This window comes from Lissotriton helveticus, chromosome 7 (genome assembly GCF_964261635.1).
Source record: "Lissotriton helveticus chromosome 7, aLisHel1.1, whole genome shotgun sequence".
Classification (NCBI taxonomy): domain Eukaryota; kingdom Metazoa; phylum Chordata; class Amphibia; order Caudata; family Salamandridae; genus Lissotriton; species Lissotriton helveticus.
In genome coordinates, this window is record NC_136068.1 from 1,497,455,357 (window position 1) to 1,497,474,988 (window position 19,632).

The following is a 19,632-nucleotide window of genomic DNA, read 5'->3' on the forward strand; positions in this document are numbered from 1 at the left end:
GAGGCTGGACTGGTCCTCTCAATGGCAACAAATGAGATAAACTTGGACTTATGTTCATTTGTTTATCAAAGATGTTAAGAAATATATTGTTTTGGACACAACACAAAACATAGGCTAATTGCACACATTTAGATGTACTCTATGTAAACAAACGAGATGTTGTGCACTCTTATCACCGAACGGAAGACATAATGGAAATCACCTTCAATCAATGTGTGGCCATGTGTAGTACATGTCATCTTCATGGTACCAGTAATGTGAAGGGCTGGCGTGGTGCCTAAATGTAGTTTTAAAGGTATGAGGGTCAACTCTACCCCACCACACTGATTATAACTGTATTGTGCTGCAGTTTTCGGCTGCATCTGTGTCCTGATGAAGAACCAGTCTTTGGCAAAAATAAAATCATATAGTTACTTGGATTCTCGTTTTGTACAATCAGCAAAACTGTAATTTTGAGTGTTTGCAGCAGAGTGATAATATTCCATCTGGAGTTCCAAGCTATACCATTTTCTGTGTACATTTTACTGGGCATATGTTATATTTTTCTCACCCATTACAAGCACTGTGCTGCATTAGGTTTGTTTAAGTAGGAGCACCTCTATAATTGTATAATTAATATCCAATTCCAAAATTCTTTATTTCGGCCATTCGAGACCATAAAAGATGCAATAAAAAAACATATAAAACCACTTACGACATACAATAAAAAAACAGTGCAAGGAAGCAAAGACTACTTGGTCCAATGCATGTAAGAATCTGGGGAACAGAGGGTACAATTAACTACAGTTCATTACAGTTCATTTCATATTTGGAAGTTCAAAGTTACCCTTTCAGTGTTTTTTTTCTTATCTGCCACATAGCCATTAAATACTTGGCTACAGCAAAAACAATATAGTGCAGCGTGCTTGTCTTCAGAATTCTGTATGATTGAAAATAGTTTCTGAACCCTAGATTCCTACACAGTGGCACTAGCCAGTACTTTCTCGGTCTGTTGTAGGCAGGGCAGAAAAACAGCACATGTAGTTCGTCCTCCACATTCGTGCTGCACCCAGGACAGGTTTTATCAACCAACGTTGACCATTTACTTGTAAAGTATTTAAAGGGCAGTGTACCAAACCTCCACTGGATAAAGAGTTTCCTTGCAGTGATAGGAAAGATGATGTCCATGAAACCTTCGAACTTAAAGAAACTTTTGGTGGCCAGAAATTGTTCAGTAAGGGTGCCGATTTTCGGAGCACACACGAGCATAGTTAGGCTCTTGTCCTTGAAAGTCTTGGTGAGCGTTTTGCGGGACACCCCGAGACAGCCTCTTTCGGGATCATCCCACAGATCAGCCAGGCCCAATCGATAGCATTCTCGTTTTACGTATGCCACCCATGGAATTCTATCGGAACAGTTAAAACTCAGGACGTGCTTCAGATCTTCCCTGTAGTGGGAGAGTTCACTAGTGGACCAGAGCCTATGCCAGAACCTCAATGGCTTTAATGCTAATTCATCCCCTATTGAAGGGAGCCCCAGATCCAATCTAAGTGGTAGCAGAGGTGTACCTTGTGGTAGAGCCAACAAACGTCTAAGGAAGTTATTTTCCACCTTGACGAGTTCTGTCCCGACGTTATGACCCCACAGCTCACCACCATATGATGAGGCTGCTCTGGCTTGGGTTTTATATATCTCCAAGGCTGGACTAACTGGCTTGAAGGTTGAGGAATTCGAAACCTTCAGAATTGCCCCCACCATTTGGGATAACTTTAAACGGGATCTTGCTATCTGTGGACCCCAAGATAGATTTTCATGTAAAGTTACCCCCAAATACTGGAACGTTCTAACCCTTTCCAGCCTATCGGATCCCAGGGTTGGATTGGCCTAGTTGTGGTCGAGGGATTGAATACCATGAATTAGTTTTTTTCTGTGTTGATCTCAAGGCCATGCGCCCTACAGAAGTCCCCAAAACCATCCAGTATCCGTTGGATCCCCATCGGGGATTTGGAAAGCAGGAGAGTATCATCGGCAAACATAATTGCCGGAACCCTCCTGCCTGCCAACCTAGGGGCGTCGTTGTTGCTGACATTGTCAAGGTAAGATATTACACCATTAAAGAAGAGGCAAAACAGGGTCGGTGCAAGGACATAACCCTGTCTTACCCCACTGAGAACTGGAAACCTAGATGACAGCGCCCCATCCCTCCCACACCTAACCTGGGCAAAATTTCCATTATGGAGCCTGATTATTGCCTGTAATAGCTGTGGGGGAACGCCTAGCTCCCTGAGCACCGCCCATAGTTTCTCGCGTGGTACCAAGTCGAATGCGGACCTCAGGTCCACGAACACCATGTACAGACTTCCCCCCTCGATCCCTACCGTTTTCCAGTAGAGGAGGACGAGGCGAAAAATCTGATCCATGGTGGACGTGTTGTCCTCCATCCAGTCCAGGAGATGGTCCAGCAGAAGACGGGCTAAGAGTTTTTGGGGTACATCTATAAGACTGATCGGCCTGTAGTTGGCTGGGAGCAGAGGAGAGCCCTTTTTGAAAATCGGTGCTATCTCTGCTCCCAGCCAAGAAAAGGGGATCTCCATCTCTCTTAGAACAGAGTTGAAGATAACAAGCAAATGGGGACCCCAGATCTCTGGTTGGTGTCTGAACAAATCTCCAGGGAGTTTGTCAAGACCTGGAGCCTTCCCCGGCGCTAGTCTCCCTATAGCATTCATTACTTCACCCAGTGTCAACTCTAGTTTTCCATTGGGCTCAGAGGTGCTATCAAGAATTGTTTCTGTTGGGATTACAGAAATATCTTGGTACAGTTTACTGAAGTGGGATTCCCATATCGAAGCAGCGATGTTTGGCGCTACTGCAGATTTTGGTTCCCCTGCACCTGTGTGGACCATTGACCAGAATTTTCTTGAATCCCTGGTTTCCAGTGCCATTAATAGGTCATGCCATCTATCCCAATCCCATTCGGACTTTGCATGGGCGATGGCTTCCCTATATTTCCGTCTCAGCTCAGATACTTTATTTTTGTCAGTTCCAGACTTGACCAGAAAGATCAACTCAGTTTTTATCTTTTTGCACGTGGAATTGTACCAAGCTGAGGTTGGTGTCCTCCTCTTCCTTCTCACGGTCACAGGATAGAAAACCTCTCCTAGGCTTCCAACTAGGTCTGCATGGATTTGACCCAATTTCTCATTAAAGTCAGTAGCTTTGGGTTTATTAATCAGTTCATCCATTTCAACTAGCTATGGGGGCGCCAAATCATAAATTTACGTCATGCACTCTGTTGAGTTAACTAATTTCCCCATCTTACCCTACGTCTGTTATTAGATAAAACTAAGGTCCCTGTGTCTTGCTTTGGGTCATTAAATGGCGTACCTTCTTTGGGCCCTGGGTGTACCATATCCAGACAGAGAGCATTATGATCACTATCTGCTCTCACAATCACCCTGAAGTCCAAAACCGTGGGCCACATGCTTGTATCTACAAAAATGTAGTCCAGACGCGATTCATGGTCCTTCCTACTGAAGGTACACACTGAAGGGGCATCAGATGGTGTGTGTATAATTAATATGTATTTTGTTTTGAATGGTGCCCAAAACAATATATGTTTTAACATCTTTGTGAAACAAATTAATTTAAGTCCAAGTTTGTCTCATTTGTCGGCATTAGGAGGACCAGGAACTGATGAGCTGTTGAGGGATACAGAGGTTCTCCAGTTTTGACTCAATTACCTCAAACAGTGGACTGGGTTTTAATATCTATTGAATAAGACAAAATCGTTCCGTTAGGAGTCATTGCTAGAAAGATATATGTCTTAATATGTGCACTGGTAGCCAATAGAGATATTATTACTCTTAGCACCCTTTCAGACAAACCAGCCTGGCGGTTATCATGCCTTGATGAATAGAAAAGAATTTGAACCTTTGCGAACATTAAACCTCTTACTGAAGCGATCTAGTCTCTAACAGTAATAATATCTCTATTTGCTACCTGTGCAAATATTAAGAGATATATATGTCCCTGTAGAAATGTATATCCATTGTTTCATGAATAATAATGTTTCATTGGTACTGCCAAGGGCGCTGATGAAGCGACATGTGTCGTTAAACACGTGTTGGCCTGTGTAGCTTTTTGTTCAAAGAAAAATCATTATTTTATTTCTATACAAGACTCCTAATGGAACGTTTTTGCCTTATTCACTAGACCTCAAAACCCAGTCCACTTTTTATAAAAAAGGACCAGTTCGGCCTCTTTTCTTATGATTTCCAAAGAATCAGACAGAATCATTGTCATTTCTATAGTGTAAAAAGTCCAGATTTTGAGGTTTATAGGGCCACCAAATTGACTTATTGTTTCATAGAAAATAAAGACAGGCTAAAGGCTATCATTTCTTCTTTTGGCAGCTACTCCAGCAGATTCCAGTGAACTGAAGGAGAAGAAAGCTCGTCTGGCCGAAGATCTCAATGAGAAGATTCTCCACCGGCCGGGGCCTCTGGAGCTCGTGCAGAAGAACATTCTTCCACTAGACTCCACCATCAAAGACGCCATGAAGGGTAGGCTGGTGCTGCTTTACGTTTGTCCTTTTTATGCGCTGCTGAGTTCTGAGCTTCTAGTGGCAGTGAGGGAACATTTGTTCATTATCACAGGTCAGGTGCTGGCTTGATTGAAGGGAATTAGGGAGATTTCCAAGACGACCTGTTGGGCTGGTGAAGAATCCACTGCATCAAGTGAGCTTGTTATATAACTGACTTTGCCCGAGCCCTCCCTGCAGTTCCGATGCACCAGCTTTATGGGCCCAAAACCCAACCTCTTTAGTCTGCGAGGAGGGGGTTGGATAAGAAGAAATGGCGGTAAGGTAGAGAGTGAAGAAGACAAGGGAAAAAATAACAGTGTGGACACATTATGTGTGTGCATCTGATGATACACATGGGGCATACTTAATGTTTTGTCTTACAAGCTGGTGTCTCTGAACTCACAGCACACAAGATGCGTGAAGGATTCTGCTTGATTCATGCTTACCTTTTAGGGCCACCGGTCTGTCAGAGAATCCCTGATTTGTCTCTACACCATCTCACCTTGGGGAAGGCCCAATGTATTTAGCACTTAGAGGGTTTCATGAGCCTGCAGACTTCCAGGGATAACTCTCTGCTCAAAATGCTTCATGACTATATTGATGTGGCCTTCAATGACATACCCATTCATACAAGTGGACATTTGGATCAAAAGGAAGATTAATGGCCAAGAATATGTACAATATTTTTTTCACAATAGACCAGATCCAGATCCCCTCCTCCTCTGATGCCTTCGCTTTTGATGATGACATCAGCACTTCTCCTTCATCGACTTCTTCTTCACCGCGATTTGCACTCTCCCCGGGCCTTGGGGTCAACCAGTCTCCTACGTCAACAGGGACTGTGTTCCAGGTAAATTAGTATATGTTGACATGCACTCACATGCACAAAGGTGCACTCCACATCAACAAAGTTTGCTTTTAATGAGTTTTTTTTATGGGGTTGGGATTTGACACTATCACAATCTTTTCCTGATAAGTAGCTTTCCAGGTGGCGAGGATATGCTTTAGTGCATGTGAACATTGCTAAGGACAACTATGTGCTACTAACCTACACAGATCCAAATCTCTCTCAAAATCACATTCGAGTGTATGATCATTTTTTAATAAAAACTAGGCACTTATGTTGAAAGTGTCGGATTTGCTTTTAACATTTGGGTAACAGAAATAATCTAGAATCAAAGTGTTGTTTTCTTAGCAAATATTCATATCTCTGTGCAAGACAAATTGTACTGTGTCCCAATGTATTTTTCATATCCATGATAGTCAAAGCTAACTTACAGTATGCTGTATGGTACTGCAATATCGAATCTTTAAAATTGTGTTACTATAATATTGAAGCAAAACGATTGCCGACTCAACCATCGACAACATAATTATAACTAGGTAAGTATAGTTTAACTGAATTTGACTCCATATCTATGTAACTTGACTAAATATGTATAAATGTTTTTAAGGTAGTATGCAGATGAGGAGTTAAGAATAATAAATCTGTGCATACCTGTATGTATTTGCCTTTCGATATTTTAGTTGACAATATTTTTGCTACAATAATATGAATGTACAATATTAAAAACTTGATAATGTGAACTACAATCCAATATTAAGTGTGCTGGGCTGGAGCTCTTGGTAGCCAGTGCCTTAATGTAAAAGACTCCAACAGTCTGTAATCCATGGCTGCCCTTGCTAGTGGTCTTAAATGTTGGAAGCACAGTTATCATGTTCTACAAGCTCTCCTATTGCTTCCATCTGAAGAGCAAATCCCTGCAGTTCAAACTAAAGTCTTCTACATTGCTCCTCGGCGTAGACTTAAATGGAATTAGAATGTACATGTCATGCATTAATGTGTAGATCAAACTTTTTGCCCAGGGCTGTAGACTGCTCTGTTTCCAAACTGAGATGATGCTTGCACAATTCTATACCACTGCTAAGTCTGGAGTCTCTTTAGGAGGCATCTAGTTTAATGTTACTTTTTTGATGGGGCAGATCACATGGAGTATAGGAAGGAAGACGAAAAGTTGGTTGTTCTTTGCTTAGTTAAATCAGTGTCTCACCATCGTGCACCGACTTGTTCATACCTTTATGTGTCTCTTCTTTCCATTTTTCCTGGAACAGTTGGACTTTCCACAGATCTTCGAGGAGAACCAACCAATTACAGTATCTGTAGCTGAGGAGGACTCCCTGGTAACCAGTGGGCCAACCAGCAACCTGCCAACACAAACTGCAACATTATTACCAAAGGTACTCGGAGATATTGACATGGTGTGTGAGAAAGACTAGGGCTGACATAGATTAGAAAGAAAGAGCGTGAATGTAGCCCAAAGAATCCTAGAATGGGATAAGAGAAGGGCTAGAGAGAGAACACATTTTCTTTAAAACAAAACATATATACTTTTCAAATTGGAGAATTTCTCATGGGTTGGTACATCTGGGGCCATATTATATATTTGGCACATTTCCCTATTTGTGCCACGGCACAACTTTATGTAGGTACACAATGCGCAAACAGAAACAAAGTGGTTTCCTAATGAAAAACACTATCTAATGATAGCGCTGGTGTTACATGTGAGCCAGAACTATCTGTATTACAGAAGGGGCCTCACAAGCATCAGCGGCCCCTTCAGTAATGCCAGTGTCCCACCGGGGGCACACAAAGCGGGCGCACATGCTCAATGCATCACCGGGGCACTCTCTGTAATACAGCTCCTGAAAAGCTAAGAGATACCGAAGAAGCCTGTCAGATACCAGAGATTTGCCATCCATGTGACTGACTCTACTCCAGCTATTCTTGTGTTTCAAAGGCACATGGTGTTGGGAAAGCTCCATATTTCCTTGTCAGTCTCTTCCTTTTCCCCAATCTTAGCCAGAACAGGAAGAAGGCCTATAACAAAGCTAGGAGTGATCATGTTTTCCTAGGTTGTCTTTTCTTAGATTTCTCAGATTGCCTTGAAACATCACCCTCTAATCATGTCCCGCTCAGCCGTGAACCAACAGGTTTTCCCCCTCTCTTCTAGGCAGTGGCAAAGTCTCCAGAAATGGGAAAAGGCCCTCGCCCAAAGAAGCCAAAGGACACAAAACCAAAGGTGAAGAAGTTGAAATATCACCAGTACATTCCTCCAGACCAGAAGGTAGACAAGTCCCCAGTGGCAATGGATGCGGCCTACTCCAGACTCCTGCAACAGCAACAGATCTTTCTGCAACTGCAAATCCTGAACCAACAACAGCAGCAACAGACTTTCTGTGTCCAGGCTGTGCATCCACTGACCACCAGGTAACTGTTCCTCAGCGATCCAGGGGGCCTCTTCCAGGCAAAGCTATACCCGGAAAATGTTAAGCAGGAACTGAATTTCTGAAATCACTATGTACTCAACACTTCTGACCAGAAGAAAACAACATCCCCAAAAATAGTCTCTTGAAAATTGCACAGGGAGTCAGTTTCCAAGCTCCCACTCACATTTCAAGCAGCTTTTGTGCCAGCCTCAGTGAAACTGCACCAAGAGTGTTGTTCCACATCTACTCTGACTATTGTAAAGTGAGTTTTCTCATAACTGGATGCTACTGTGGCTACACTGCGGTCATTTGCTCCTACGCTGAATATGTACATATACCCCGGAGCACCTGGTGCGATGCAGATGGAATTGTATAGAATTGATTTGATTCAGACATGCAAAAAGCAGCCTTTCTGAAAGAAGCATGTCTCCCTGATTACTTAGTATCCTCCCAATTCAGATTTAGAGCATAATACCATATCCAAAGGAGAGACATGGTAAGAAGACTTAAGTATTTGCTGCCTCTGTGAATCTTGTAGGGCATGTGCAGGGATATTTGAGAGAGGCACCAGCCTACTGTAACACATTGGTCACTATATATTTTCCTGGTAGAGCGATGACATGTATTGCTTGTTTGGGTTGTGCTGCACTGTATTGAATGTGAATTTCACAAATGCCTAACCTTGTATACACCTCTCCTCTTTCTCTTAGCATCTCACCCGACCAGGTGATCAGTTTTACGGGCACAGCACATGCAGGAGCCTCCTCTATCAGTCTTGCACCAGCAGGAGCCACCACTACTACCACCACCACGGCTACCATGTTGACAGCTGCCAATTCCGTCTCATCACCTTCTCCGAAAATGGAGTTGCTTCCTGCTAACCTTGATGACTTGACGGTAAGTAATCACACATTAAAGTCAATGACCAACTTAATCTTTTATCCTCTTGCCTGCATCAAAGCTGATTGAGGTTTGGTGGATGAGTGGACTAATGTATCCACTACAAGAATTCATGTTTGACCTATTAGTCACAGGTTTGAATTCTGGTAGGTCCACTAAGCATTTCATCCTTCCCAGGACCATAAAATTAGTACCATTGAGTTGACTGACTATCAGCAGCTGGCAAGAGAATCCCTGCAAGTGAATATGTGCTCTAGAATTATGTATGTTATGTTGATAGAGATCGCAGGTCACCCGACAAATATTTTCACCACTTAGATTTCGGGCCCATATATTTCATTTCACCATATACATTGATCAGATGACCTTACAATCCACTACCAATAATTGTGAGTCCCTTTCGATTATTTCCAGTGTACCCGACTTACCATCCACCGTTACGGGTACCTATGACCACGATGGGTCAGGGAGCTAGCTGTAAAGGAAAGGCAGCAAAATACAAAACCCAACATTAAAATGATTTCGATGTTTCATAAAATGACCACGGACAACTGGGAAGTTTTAAGTCTCTTTATCTAGAGTTCAGGCTTGGAAAATCATTAGGCTTACAGATAAAAGGAAAGCGATAATCAAGGTAACAAGGGTACATGCCCATACAGGAAAAATGTAGGGGCAACCATCTAAGTTTGTAACTAGGGCTACAGGGAACACGCTAAGACAGTTTTCATGAATATGAATGAAAATTTGGAATCCTAACAGATATAGTAAGGGTAAAAAATGAAAACACGCTATAACTCTAACAAACTACTTCAGTCAGTTTTATACGAGAAAAGTATAGACCACATTAGGAAATTGCAATCTGCAATGGAGAAAATGATTTCTAAAAGGTAGGGTAACATAGGAACACGCTATGAAATTAAATGCAAATAACTTTATGATATGCAAAGGTTGCGGAAAGCATGGAAAATTATCATATGCAAAGTGTGTCTTTATTGAAGCAAAGACAGGAAATAGAAAGGTGCAGTTTAGAGTTTTCGGCAAGATATTTACCTAGACTGGTGTGGAAACCAACCCTGGCCACGGGTCAGTTAAGGACAGGAAATACCCCAAGGAATAGCAGTCATCAATGGGACAGCAGGTGCAGAATGGACACCCAAGACAGGACAGGAAACCCAGATTAGGATCAGGACAGGACCACCAGGATACGACCAACACCCACAGTTCGGAAGCAACGCCTGCGCTCCACCCTCTCTGCAGCTATCGGTCAGAACCCCGATTGGGTTAGCGAACTCCCCAGCAAAGTGCTCCGCCAGCACTTTAAGGTTTAGTAAAACCTTAGTCTATGGTCGAATTCGGACAGAGTGCTCCGCAGCGCTCTGTATATTCAGTCACCTATTGAGTGCGTTGGGTCAGTGACAGGTCAGCTATTCGGACAAGTCGGACAAATTCTCTAGCTAAACCTAGGCTAGATATACCCTTTTGGGTCAGTGTACCACCCCCCAATGTTGCAAAGTGTCAGAATCCCCAATTTCGATTGGTCCTAAGGTAGGATGGGTTAACACACCAATCAGAACAGACTTATTCAAGTCCTATTTTGCATTCTAAGGTACCGCCTAGCAAGATTGGGGTTCCCATGAGAGAATACACAGAATACAATAGCAGAGTATACATTTGTTGCAAGTGCAGTACAAATTCTGTTTCTCCGGCTGGGTGAAGGTGCATCTTCCCAGGCCCTTCTTGGCAGTAACCTTCTCTTGGCTCGGTTTCAATGTCACCTCGCCATGGCTGGTCCTGCGCAGAACTGCACTCCAAGATGGACGCACAACCCCCATCACCCCTCCGTGCCGAGGATACATGAAAAGTAAGCGAAAACAAATTAAAACATAGAAATAAATGAATAAACTACATACCATGATCGTGTACTTATGAATTATCACTATAAAAATATACTAAGCAATTATTTATTAGTGCAACAGACAAAATCACAAAAGCAACGGTGCAAGCTTCACCTCGTTATTAGAAAGCGCGGCCATCTTATGGCTATTACGCATGCGCACCCTTTCCCTCCAAATGTGACTGCGTCATGTCACGTGATTATGCCTAACGCATGCGCAGAATCAGAATTCAAGCAGCATCCATTTTTAAAAGACAAGGGTTATTCGTATTAGTGAAACACATAGGCAAGCATCACTATGATACACACGCACATTCAAAATACATAAATTAGTAAAACGAACAATTGGAATTACGAGATTATAATAAATTTCGAGGTTCTTGACTCCAGCAAGTCGCGATGCGAAATCTTGCTCTATCAATCCCCTCTTTGATGATATTTACTATCATCACAAAATAATGGAACCAGATGCCAACTTTCTTTCACACCTTGTACATTTCTATCTCTTCCAACAGGCGATTCAGTTTTTCTTTCTCATTTTTGGTAGGGTGAGAATTTTTCACCTTTTTATAAATCTGATTATTCATTTCTTCCAATTCAAGCTCATCCGCACTCCGTTTCACTCCTCTCGCATTCACTTGGTACTTCTTTGTGTGTTTGCGACATTTGCAACAGGCAAATATGAGAAATAGGATAAGACCTATCACTCCAATTGGCATCAGTACCTTAAACAATAAGCTTTTACCTAAGATAGCAAACCAATGACCTACGTTGGAGAGACCATCAACCAGTCTCTTCCAGGCACTGTCAACCTCGAGTGGTTTGAGTTCCTTTTCCAAATTAGTAATGTTCTTCACATATCTTTTGAGCTGTACACTTTTGTCCGGAATGTAAGTGCAACAATGTTGCGCCTTCAACATCCGGCAGACTCCGCCCTCTTTTGCTAATAAGGTGTCAAGAGCAAGTCTGTTCTGCAAAACCATTGATCTGATCGCAACCATTTCAGTATTGACCAGCAGAAATCCATGAGCCGTGTCAGTAGACAACACATCCACTATGGTGGATAATTTGCAAATTCTGTGAGTGTTCAGAACCACTCCCACTCCAGGTATCAGTGCACTAAAAATACTACCCATTATTTCACCTACGCTTTCTCTTTTACTACGCACTAAGCCATTAGTGTTTTCATTGCTTCCAGAAATTTCATTCACATGGTATATTTTCGGGAAGACAATGCCAAAGTAGCAGCTTCCATACCAGTGATCCGATAATTTGAAATAAGCCTTGTTTCCACATACATAATAAATTCCGGGAAACACAGGTTCTGACCAATTTTTGAAACCCCAACCTCCAATTACCTTGTAATTGTGTTCACATTGACTGGAACCAATGAAAATATTATTATAATAACTAGTCTTCTCGCGATGAAGACAGAGTTTCCCTTTCTTTTCGAAATTCAGCAACAAAGCAGGCCCTGCCCGCCATTTGAGGTGCTTTCCATGTCCTCAGCCCATTTTGGGGTTTTCTGTCTTTTGTCATTTGCCTTTCTTTGGAAACTCTCCCTTCTTTTCTCTGCCATGTTCAAAAATATTTTTTCTTGTTCATGTAATGAACAGGTCAAGTTGTCTCTGTGTGCTTCATTTAAGTCTATGGTACCTATAGTCAGAAAGTATTCTCCCATATACCGTGTAACGTCACTTTTAGTATGTACAGGATTCAAGTTTCCACGTATGGGAAGTTCAGAAAATATCACGTCATTGTTAGAGTAATAGTACTGTAACGGTCCTCTTTTGTAAAATAAGCTTGCTAAAATACTACAGGAAATCCCATATGTCAGAGGCAGGTGATGGTAAGTCACGCCTTCAGCTACAGAAGTAGGTAGCTTCATACAGACATAGCAATCTTCTATTTCCATAGTTTCTACACAATGCACTAACAGGTTTGCGAAAACATTTAAATGAGTCTGGTTTCTAACTCCGTGGTAATGTAGTCCTTCCTCATCTGATGCTTCTAAGTCTCGTTTTGTTTGTCTGAGTGCTTTTTCACGTCTTTCTACACTTCGTGTTGTCAGTTCTTCAGTGTCGGTTGTCTGAGTAGGGTCAATATTAGTATTTTTGCTAACCATAAAAGGAATGAAAACTGTTAATCCTATCCAAACTAATATTACTATAACTATACTACATATACACACCTTGCAGCATGTTTTGCAACAACTGCGGCTAGGTCTACCACTCACGCTTGAATCAGACATTTTGGCTCAGAAGAAGTTTTCAACCCCTCTTTGTGGCCTTGCCCAGGTACCTTAATGCTGAGCAATTTCACGGCGGTTCGTCCTCTTCCTCTGCAGAGTAATCAGTAATCGGTTCCCCGTCGCTTTCGTCAGTAATATCAAGATCCTCTAACTTTTCCAGAATCAGGTATGTCCATTCAGGATCCTGGTATTTCTCATTCAGTCTTTTTATTCGATCACTCCTTCTTTTGGAGCTTTCTCCAGCTTGCTCTGCTATTCGTATGCTTTTTCTTCTGTCAGCAAGTTTCTCTTCTACTGTTTTTATTCTCAATCTTAGTCTCTTAATGTATCTTGGTTCGATATTTTTCTTTTTCTTGAGTCTTTTGGTTGGCACTGTTAGTTGACTTTCTTCTAATGCTCTTTTGTTTTCATTCGTTTGTGGCACTTCCTCTGTCTCTTCCCTTCCTGTCTGACTAGTCCCAGGTCTTGTATCTAATTCTTCTGCCTGGTTACTAAGCTGGCCTGGTTCAGGTGAATTTTGGTTCTGGCTTTCAAATGTCTCTGTTTCTGTGTCCCGAACACGTTTTTCTAGTTCTATCTGATCCTGTTCAAGCACTTCGATCTCTTGATTTTCTTCCGCTCGAACTTTTGTACTAGTTCTAGTCTGTCCCTTTTCAATATCAGGAGTCAGTGGAGGAGTATCGATCACTTGTTCTGTCCCTGTCTGACCTCCCTCTTCGTCCTCAGATTTGATGTGAATCTCAATGATCTGAGGGTCTTCGCCTGTGCCTGTCTCGACCTCTCTATTCCACTCTCTATCTTCGTAGATTCGCTCTCTTGTTCTGATTGGGTCTTCAATGAAATCGATTATAGGTATCCAATCATCTTGGCTGGTGCTCGGTTGCTCGTCATCAGCTACTTCCGGACCAACGTCTGCAGGACCCTCAGCTGGACTGGCGCTCGGCTGTTCGTCATCAGCTACTTCAGGACCGACATCCGCAGACCCCTCAGCTGGACAACCTTCAGCTCCAGGCTCCTTGTCTGGAATTACCTTTTGAGTATGGCTGGCATGGATCCACCTGGGAATGCCTGCACACTTCACTGCTGTCGTGGTCACCAGTATTACTTGGCGTTTTTCTCCCCACCTCGGTGCAAGGCAACTCGAACGAGTGTGTTTCTTTATTCTAACCCAGTCACCTGGAACCAATTTGTGAACTGGAGTTGTCGGGTTGGCGACGGCGTCTTCCCCAATCTGGCGAGAGATAGAACGCACTTGGTCACCCAGTTTCCTGCAGTACTCAAGTACCAAATCATCAGAAATGCTTAACAGTTTGTTTCCTGGTACCCATGCTTGTCTCATCACTCTTCCCATCAAAATTTCATGGGGGCTCAGGCCTGTTCTCCGATCTGGAATACTTCGGAGTCCCATCAGAACAAGAGGCAAAGCAGTAATCCAATTCATTCCAGTTGAGTCACACATTTTGGCCAACCTCGATTTAATAGTGCCATTTATCTGCTCTACCACTCCAGAAGTCTCTGGACGATGTGCACAGTGCAACTTTTGTGTGATTCCAAATGCTTTACAGAGTTGGTCCATCACCTCATTCTGAAAATGTCCGCCTCTATGTGATTCAATAGTGACTGGCACCCCGAACCTAGGTATCAATTCTCGTAGTAACAATTTGGCTACTGTTAAGGCATCACTCTGTGGGACAGGGTAAGCTTCCACCCATTTTGAAAATAGGCAGACCACTACAAGGACATATCTTTTTCCCTCGCAGCGTGGCATGGTGATGAAGTCAATTTGTATTCTCACAAAGGGACCCCCTGACTTTCCAATTTTCCCCAGTTCAACTACTGTTCTTTTGCCAGCGTTGAACTGTTGACACGTCATGCACCTCTGGCAAAGGGATTCTGCTACCTTCCTGAACTTCGGGTTATACCAGGTCTGTTGAAATACCAGAACCATGGCATCCCTACCAATGTGTGATCCTTCATGTATCAATCTGGCCATAGGGGCAAGTAGGTTCCTAGGTAACACAGGCATACCATCTGGGCCCACAATGACACCATCCTCACGTCTTGGTCGACAACCAAGTCCCTTCCACTTCTCTTTCTCTTCCCAGGGCACAGCATGCTGCCATTCTCTCACTTCATCCCAGGTAGGCACTTCTTCAAACACCATAAGTTGGCAGCTGTTTCCAGTCCCACCCAGTCGGATATTCATTGACATGCGATCCATAGCACATTGTTTTGCTACCCGATCAGCAAAATCATTTCCCAATGACACAGGGTCAAGGCCCTTTTTATGAGCAACACATTTGACCACTGCCAATTCCTTTGGTAATTGGATTGCCTCTAGAAGGTCTTGGATAACTTTTCCATTTCGAATGGGAGTACCTGATGAAGTCAGGAATTCTCTTTGTAGCCATAACTGGCCAAAGTCATGCACAACCCCATAACAGTACTGGCTGTCAGTATACACTGTTATTCTCTTGTCTTTTCCCAATTTGCAAGCTCTTATCAAGGCAATTAGTTCGGCTACTTGTGCAGACTTTACTCCAAATAAACAGGATGCTTCTTTAAATTTGTCTAACGCAACCACAGCGTAGGCAGCACTTAGGCCTACAAGTTCATGTCTCATGCATGAACCATCCACAAACCATTCCTCATCATGTACAGGCAAGGGTGTTTCTTTAATGTCTGGGCGGGGTTTAGTACTGAATTCTGTCAGGTCAATGCAGTCATGCTCGTTCCCTCCCTGGTCTTCTAAAACCATTGAGTCAGGGAGTAGAGTGGCTGGGTTCAGTATATTACACCGAGTGATGGCCACATTTGCAGCACCCACGAGAATCCTCTCGTATTTAGTCAGCTGACTAGGGGTGAGATACTGAGTCTTTGTTCTGGTTAGTAAAATCACAACTGCGTGTAGAACATACACAGTTACCGGATGTCCCATGACAATGGATTCACTCTGTTCTAAACTTGTGCATGTTGCAGCCACTGCTTTCAAACATCCAGGTAATCCAGCAGCCACTGGATCCAAAGTGGCAGAAAAATATGCCACGGGCCGTCTAGTCAAACCATGTTCCTGTGTTAAGACTGACAATGCGCAGTTATCACGAGTGTCACAAAATAGAGCAAACTCTTTGGAATAATCAGGCATCCCTAGAGCAGGGGCTGTACACAGACAATCCCGTAATTTAGTAAATGCTGTTAAGCTTTCATCATCCCATTCCACAGGGTCCGGTGCTCCTTTCTTTGTCATTTTTATCAAAGGTTTTGCATGGACTGCGAATCCCACAATCCATTGCCTGCAGTAACCTACAACTCCAAGGAACATTCTGACTTCTTTCTGAGTACGGGGTAACTGCATCTTTTGAATTATTATGACTCTCTCCGAGGTGACTTTTCTGATTCCCTTTTCTATCTGGTGCCCCAGATATTTCACTGATTTTGAACAGAACTGCAATTTTTCAGGGGCCACTTTATGTCCCTTTTCACTTAGGTGATTCAGTAGTGCAATGGTGTCAATCACGCAATCCCTGTGACTTTTGGACGCCACTAAGAGGTCGTCAATGTATTGCACCAAAACTGACTTTCTAGGTAAGACTAAAGTTTCCAGGCATTTTTTCAAGATCTGATTAAAGATAGAGGGGCTTTTTGTGTACCCTTGGGGGACACGATTCCAGACATACAAGTGACTGTTGAAAGCAAATGAGAAAAGAAATTTGCTGTCTGGATGCAATGGGATTGAAAAGAATGCATGACATAGGTCAATCACAGTGAACCATGCAGCATCCCAGGGAATCTGATCCAGAATCACTGCTGGGTTTGGAACAATCGGACAGCAAGGAACCACGATTTTGTTTACCTTTCTCAGGTCCTGCACTACTCTATACTTGCCACTAGGTTTCTTGATTCCAATTATGGGGGAATTACACGGGCTACTCATCACTTCTTGTATGATGTTTGCTTCTAGCAATTTTTGTATTTCAATGGCAACTCCTGCTCTCACTTCGGCACTCATTCTGTAAGGCTTAGTATTGGGGTAGGCTGCATTTTCTTTTATGGCTATTTGTATTGGGTCTACATTGGCCATTAATCCTACATCCTTTCCTGTAAAGTCCCATACTTCTTGTTTCACTGTCTGTTGGAGTTCTTCAGGTAAGTCCTGTATAGTCATTCGTTTAATTTCTGAGTCAGGTCTGACTAACATTAGCTTGTAAATACCATCTTCGTCTGGAGTTTGAATCTCAACGCCCTTTGGTGTGCAAAAGATAGTGCAGTTCATTTTGCACAGCAAATCACGTCCCAGTAAGTTCACTGGACTGGTATCACAGACGACAAATCTGTGCATTTCTTTGAAGTTCCCTATTGAGATCTCCTTGGGCTCGGTAACAGGTGTACTAATCAATTGATTAGATACACCCACTACTTGGATTGCTTCTCCCGAGAGGGGTAGGTTTGGAACGTCTGCTGTTCTTACAGTAGAACGGGTAGCACCAGTGTCCAATGGAAAGGTGACATCATTTCCATCAACCTTTCCTTCAATGTATGGCCCTGACTGGTCTACCGGCAAGGAGGCGCCAAGTACGCACTCCTTGTCCTCCCCTCTCAGGCCCCGTCAGTACTCGTCGTCACAGAAAAAAGTGTCATTCAATAAATATTGCGAAGTTGCTGCATTTCTGTTCTCATTGCCCCCCCAGATCTCTATATCATCTCCCTGTGGAGATTTTCCCTTAAAAGTTGGCTTTGGCGCTCGGGGTATTTGAATCGTTTTTACCTGCTGCTGGGTCTTTCTTGGCTTTTCATTCTGCGTCTGTGGAGTTAAATCAGGGGTTTGGGTATTATCGGACTGTAAATACGGACACTCGTCTCTCCAATGTCCAATTTCCCCGCACTGGTGGCAGGGAAATTTCTTTTTGGCTTCTTTTTGTGTACCCTTGGGGGACACGATTCCAGACATACAAGTGACTGTTGAAAGCAAATGAGAAAAGAAATTTGCTGTCTGGATGCAATGGGATTGAAAAGAATGCATGACATAGGTCAATCACAGTGAACCATGCAGCATCCCAGGGAATCTGATACAGAATCACTGCTGGGTTTGGAACAATCGGACAGCAAGGAACCACGATTTTGTTTACCTTTCTCAGGTCCTGCACTACTCTATACTTGCCACTAGGTTTCTTGATTCCAATTATGGGGGAATTACACGGGCTACTCATCACTTCTTGTATGATGTTTGCTTCTAGCAATTTTTGTATTTCAATGGCAACTCCTGCTCTCACTCTGCACTCATTCTGTAAGGCTCAGTATTGGGGTAGGCTGCATTTTCTTTTATGGCTATTTGTATTGGGTCTACATTGGCCTTTAATCCTACATCCTTTCCTGTAAAGTCCCATACTTCTTGTTTCACTGTCTGTTGGAGTTCTTCAGGTAAGTCCTGTATAGTCATTCGTTTAATTTCTGAGTCAGGTCTGACTAACATTAGCTTGTAAATACCATCTTCGTCTGGAGTTTGAATCTCAACGCCCTTTGGTGTGCAAAAGATAGTGCAGTTCATTTTGCACAGCAAATCACGTCCCAGTAAGTTCACTGGACTGGTATCACAGACGACAAATCTGTGCATTTCTTTGAAGTTCCCTATTGAGATCTCCATGGGCTCGGTAACAGGTGTACTAATCAATTGATTAGATACACCCACTACTTGGATTGCTTCTCCCGAGAGGGGTAGGTTTGGAACGTCTGCTGTTCTTACAGTAGAACGGGTAGCACCAGTGTCCAATGGAAAGGTGACATCATTTCCATCAACCTTTCCTTCAATGTATGGCCCTGACTGGTCTACCGGCAAGGAGGCGCCAAGTACGCACTCCTTGTCCTCCCCTCTCAGGCCCCGTCAGTACTCGTCGTCACAGAAAAAAGTGTCATTCAATAAATATTGCGAAGTTGCTGCATTTCTGTTCTCATTGCCCCCCCAGATCTCTATATCATCTCCCTGTGGAGATTTTCCCTTAAAAGTTGGCTTTGGCGCTCGGGGTATTTGAATCGTTTTTACCTGCTGCTGGGTCTTTCTTGGCTTTTCATTCTGCGTCTGTGGAGTTAAATCAGGGGTTTGGGTATTATCGGACTGTAAATACGGACACTCGTCTCTCCAATGTCCAATTTCCCCGCACTGGTGGCAGGGAAATTTCTTTTTGGCTTCTTCTCTGCTCATTTTTGCTCGGGGCTTTCCTCCACCCCCACCCCCAGGGCCTTGGTTCTGAGTAGTTTTATTTATCTTACTCAATTATTTTTCCTGCTGTTCTGCAAGCTTTACTTGAGCCCACATCACTTTCTCCTTCAGGGCCTTCTTCTTTTCTGCCATTTCGTCCTCACAGTACTTTGCGTACCGTAGGACCTCGTCCATTTTCTTGGACTGTCAACAGATTTTGTTATCTTTTATCCACTGACAAATTTCGGGTCTTAAACCGTTTACAAACCTGTAAATGAAATGCGTCATGTCCTTCATTTCGATGTTATCTATACCACTGTACGTTTTGAACACCTGCAACAGCCTTTCATAAAAGGAATGCACAGTCTCGTCCCTTTCCTGCGTGGTTCTATCTATCTTGGTCCAATCAGTTTCCTTTGCGGGCACTTTTAGCTTCAGATGCTAAATTACCTGATCATATTTTCTCATCACTTCTTTAGAGGGTTCCCCTGTTCTAGAGTCCCTCGGGTATTCTTCACTAGGCCAAGCTATGGCTATTTTACACTCGGTCCATAAGTCTACAGGGA

At 43.1% G+C, this 19,632-nt stretch overlaps 1 protein-coding gene across 1 annotated transcript in view; it reads left to right on the top strand.

The window, feature by feature from the left end:
* MAMSTR (MEF2 activating motif and SAP domain containing transcriptional regulator) overlaps positions 1-19,632 on the top strand; it is a 226,524-nt gene that overhangs the window by 171,324 nt on the left and 35,568 nt on the right. Inside the window, exons 5-9 of the mRNA XM_078654933.1 lie at positions 4,392-4,541; positions 5,260-5,411; positions 6,674-6,799; positions 7,573-7,829; positions 8,539-8,725. Of these exons, the coding sequence (XP_078511059.1) occupies positions 4,392-4,541; positions 5,260-5,411; positions 6,674-6,799; positions 7,573-7,829; positions 8,539-8,725 (872 nt within the window). The remainder of the gene's footprint in view (positions 1-4,391; positions 4,542-5,259; positions 5,412-6,673; positions 6,800-7,572; positions 7,830-8,538; positions 8,726-19,632) is intronic.